This window comes from Spinacia oleracea, chromosome 3 (genome assembly GCF_020520425.1).
Source record: "Spinacia oleracea cultivar Varoflay chromosome 3, BTI_SOV_V1, whole genome shotgun sequence".
NCBI lineage: Eukaryota > Viridiplantae > Streptophyta > Magnoliopsida > Caryophyllales > Amaranthaceae > Spinacia > Spinacia oleracea.
The window spans coordinates 154,729,114-154,733,697 of NC_079489.1; the positions used below are offsets into that span (position 1 = coordinate 154,729,114).

The 4,584-nt window shown below is 38.6% G+C and overlaps 1 protein-coding gene across 1 annotated transcript; it reads left to right on the forward strand.

Annotated features, from left to right (window-relative positions):
• Positions 1 to 573: 573 nt before the first annotated feature.
• Positions 574 to 1,635, forward strand: LOC110804532 (uncharacterized). Its single transcript, XM_022010132.1, has one exon. It carries the CDS (start codon positions 574 to 576, stop codon positions 1,633 to 1,635), a length of 1,062 nt encoding a protein of 353 aa, XP_021865824.1.
• The last annotated feature ends 2,949 nt before the right edge of the window (positions 1,636 to 4,584 follow it).

Genomic DNA, 4,584 nt, shown 5'->3' on the forward strand with positions numbered 1-4,584 from the left:
AATATCATACCTCATTTAAATCATAATACTTTTAAATTAGTTCATGCTTAATATTTGAATTTATTAAGTACGAGTACATTAGTTGAGATTATAAATCTTTAACCTTACTCACTAATCACTAAATGAGGCGTAATTGTTAAAATTCACATATATGGAATGGAATACATAATCATTGATGTTTTCCGTATCACAATTCGCGTAACTCTTTTGATTCCTATTCCAGCTAAGTCTCTTGAAACCCTAAGGCTACATAGAAAAATTAAGAGTCCTACTAATTTTAAATTCCCTAAATCTTTGAAATATTATCACATTTATTTGTGATATTATAAAAGTACAACAAATCACACAGAAACGGCCAAACTCATCAAGATGTGGCGAAGCATAGCATCAAGATGTTCCCTGATGAACAAAAGTTCAAAACCAAAACCAAGATTATTATTTTGTTTGGAAAAATCTCCGGTTCAGGTAAACCATGGATCCACGAATTTATCATCATATTATCATTCACTCGTTTCACCATGGCAGCATCATCATCGCCCCAAAATACATAAACCCCCTCAAAGTCACAGAATCATGTCCATGTCCATGTCCATGTCCGAACCTGCTTATAGATCTGATACTGATAATGTTAATGATGAATTAACAATTGAAGAAGAAATTGGTGGTTCTGGGGTTGAATTCGAAAAACTATTATCGTTATTTTCTTCAAAGGATAACAATACAGTTTCTGTAGATTCAATCCTTGAATCCCGTGATAATTGGGATGCGCTTCTTAACATTGGTTTCTTTTGTAAGATGATCATAAACCCACCTGAAAACCTTTCTCACCTCGATCAGTTTAAGTATTTCAATTGGGCTATTTCTAGAGATGATTTCCAGATCAATGATTCATTGTTAGATGGTATTGCCAATATTTTAACAAAACCCGTTTTAACAACACCAAAACTGTGGCCTGAAACTGATAAACAATGGTTGCATCTCTCATGGAATCTTGTCAAAAGCGGCGGTGGTGGCGGCGGCGGTGTTGTTACTAAATTGCGCAACAAATTGATTAAAAACCTCGGCGAGGAGGATAGCAACATCCACGGTATTGTTACTACTAGAATCCTCAACAAATTGATAAACGCATTTGGGTATTTTGGAGATCATAAATCTGGAATTGAGATACTGAACAAGTTTCCTGATTTTAGGTGCAACCCAGATTTGAATACCTATTCAGGTGTTGTATATTGTGCTTGGGGATGTAAATCTGAAGACTGGGAATTAGAATTTTGCCAGAAAATGGTTAAGTATTTACAGGAAAATGACAGTAATGTTGATAATGAGAGTGTTTCTTGGATCATAAACCTGTACTGCAAAATCGATAAGCCTAAACTGGGTCATGCAATTTATGAAGCTGCTAAAAAGAAAACTCCTGCAAATTCTGTTCATCAATTGATACATTGTCTTTCAAAACACGATGAAACTTTATGCTTAGCTCACAATATGCTAGCTGGTTTAGATTCTTCAGCCCGTGAAAACGCAACTTCAGGACTTGCCATAAGGATGTTAATGGCAGGCCCGACTCCTGAGGTCAAAGCCTTTAACCATGTCATCAAATGTTTATGTTCAACTGGAAATATGGAACGTGCATAGGCGTTGTTAAGAGTTAGGGAGAAACGGAGTGGGGAAGTTTTATAATTAGGGGTTATGGTACTATGGAACAAGCTAATCAAATGGCTAAAACAAACGTTGTCCAGGATGTGGATGTTGAGAAGATTAACTCACAAACGTCGTATCACGTGAGTGTCGAGACTAATTATTCTCCATGGAAGAAATAGAGGAAGATTGACTAAGGCCCTATTCGTTTTTGTTTAATTTCAATTTCAGGATTTACTTCGCAGTTTGAATGTCCCTCTTCCATCTAACATTAGGTTGTCATTTAGAACTCATTTGCACCAAAATAAAACGAATATGGAGTACTTCTTTATCCAATTGTTACTCCATATTTTATTTAACAATTTACAAAAGGTCCTGTTTTAGAAATAATTTCGAGGAGGGCGAAGAAGAATTAATATAATGTTCAGTACGAGTAATGTACACAAGTCGTTTTTGAGTAATTAGAAAAAGGGATATAAAAAAGTTAATGAAATTCCCAAGAAAATTAGAGGAAGATTTGAAGAAAGATGAAAATTGAAAATACAACTGTCATATCTTCAAAGAAAAAGTAATAAAGCTGCTGATCATAGTCCAAAGCTCAGAGGTATAAACATTTATTTTTGTATAAAGAAAAAATGGGCCTTTAACTAAATGATTTCCACGGTTTTGGGCCCTTTTAATTGAAAGAACGTCGTAGTCTATGCGAGTATGCGGTGATCATGGACGGGATAACCCGTTAGGCCTGGCCCATTCTTTTTTCGTGCTCGGGTCAGGTCGGGCTTTTTTCGTGCTGTTCATGGACGGGATAATCCGTTAGGCCTGGCCCGTTCTTTTTTCGTGCTCGGGTCAGGTCGGGCTTTTTCGTGCTGTTCATGGACGGGATAACCCGTTAGGCCTGGCCCGTTCGGCCTGCTGAAAAAGCGGGCTCGGACAACATTATTTTTAAAAAATTGATTGTTGGGAGGGCCGAGCCCGGCCCGTTTAATTTAACGGACGGATAACGGCAACAAAACTAGTGGTGTCGAGCGTCCTAATGGTGTAGAACAGGTGGAGGTGCGTTTATATGTGGTGAAGATGATGGTACGTGGTACGGTGGTGAAGATGGTGGTACGTTCGGTGAAGTAGATGGTGGTGGTGACGGGAAGGGTGGTGAAGGCGGGGACCTGCCATCTCTTGTTGCGTGGTGGTGGTGACGGGGAGGGTGGTGGAGATGGTGGGAACCTGCCGACTAGTGTTGAGTGGTGGAGATGGTGGGGCTATCGGTTTTTGTTGCCGGAATTTGTTTGCACAGACCGGAGAAAGAGGGAGGGTGAAAGATTGTGGTAAATTGTGAAGTTGTGTGGGGTAGAATTTATAAGGGCGTAATTGTCCTTTTCAGTAAAATACACGGGCGTTTTTAGCGAACGAGGACGTCGAATAGCGATACACTTTCCTTATCTCTCTCTCGAAGTCCATGTATTTAATTCAAACATAATTGTCATTTGTCACCCTAAAGGATGACTGGATGAGCTAGGTAGTCTTTTATGTCCTTATAAAAAATAAAAATAATTATACACCGAATACGTGCAACACCTAAAGATGGTTGTGAGCCGGGCCGGCCCAAAGTTCGACCCGGCACGAAAAAAGCCCGACCTGACCCGAGCACGAAAAAAGCACGGTCCGGCACGGGCACGAAGTCGTGGGTCGTGGGCCGGGCCTGAGCCTTAATTTTTTGGAAAAAGCACGACAAGGCACGACACCACTCGACCCGACACGACAAAGCACGCTAAATTCAGTAAAATTAGCCTTAGGAACGACGGGCTGTCCCTGTCCAGCACAAAAGCCCGTGGACTTGGGCCCTTTTTTTAAGTTTTCGGCATGACACAAAACAACGTGGTCCTGGTATGGGCCCGCCCGATTAGACCGCTCGACCTGAGCCCGGCCCGGCCCGGCCATCTTTAGCAACACCCATTTCAAACCGGGCTAAGAAATTGAGAGTCGGTTATACAATACGGAGTACCTTTTAAGTTATGACCCCCAAAAGATAGGCTCTAAAGCTTTCACATGGTTCATAACTGATTCAGTAGGAAGAGACCCTACACAATACAATACAATAATACATTAATGAAATTTGGTGTAAATTTAATAATAGGTGGGTGCTTCATCATCCACAATTTAGATAGATAGACAACTTCACGAATGATGTTTCATGTTTATAGGGGAAAAGTATGGGAATGGGGATCCGAAGATTGCGCCATTAACTGCTTCTGATTTCACTTGACCTACAAAGTTTGGGACAATCTACTCAATTTTGGGTGTCGGCACCGCTACTAAGGCATTGATGATTCCTTTTTGAATGAAAAAGTAAGTCATGTTACTTCCTTCGGTCATAAATACTCGTAATATTAGAGCGTGACAGAAAAAAAAAAAAAAAAAAAAAAAAAAAAAAAGAATTGATGCAAGTGAGGTTCGTTAGAGGGAGAAACTATAAAAAAAAGTTGCAAAAGTTTGTGCGTAAGACTGCCTAACAGTTAAATCATTTTTGTAGGTACTAAATAAACTAGTGTAAAACATAACTAAAAGTAATAAAATCATAACTAATTGAATAACAAAATAGTTAAGGTATAAAGACAAATACTTAAATTTACGAGTCGAATAATTATTATTTTTTAACAAACTTATTATTAACTAATTTATCAAAAAAAAACTTATCATTAACTAAAAGCCATAAAATCTTAACTAATTGATCCCGTTGCTTAACTAATCAGTTTTATTGTTTAACTAATTGGTTCAGTGCTTAACTAATCAGTTTTATTATGTGACAACAATGTGGTCTAACCGTTAGGCAGTCTTTCCTAAAAGTTTATAAAAAAATTGAAACAAATGAAGTACTCCGTAAGTAATAGAGATAAACACCAAAAAGTTGGTCGAAATTTAAAAGGTGGACCGGCCATGATGCACCTTAAG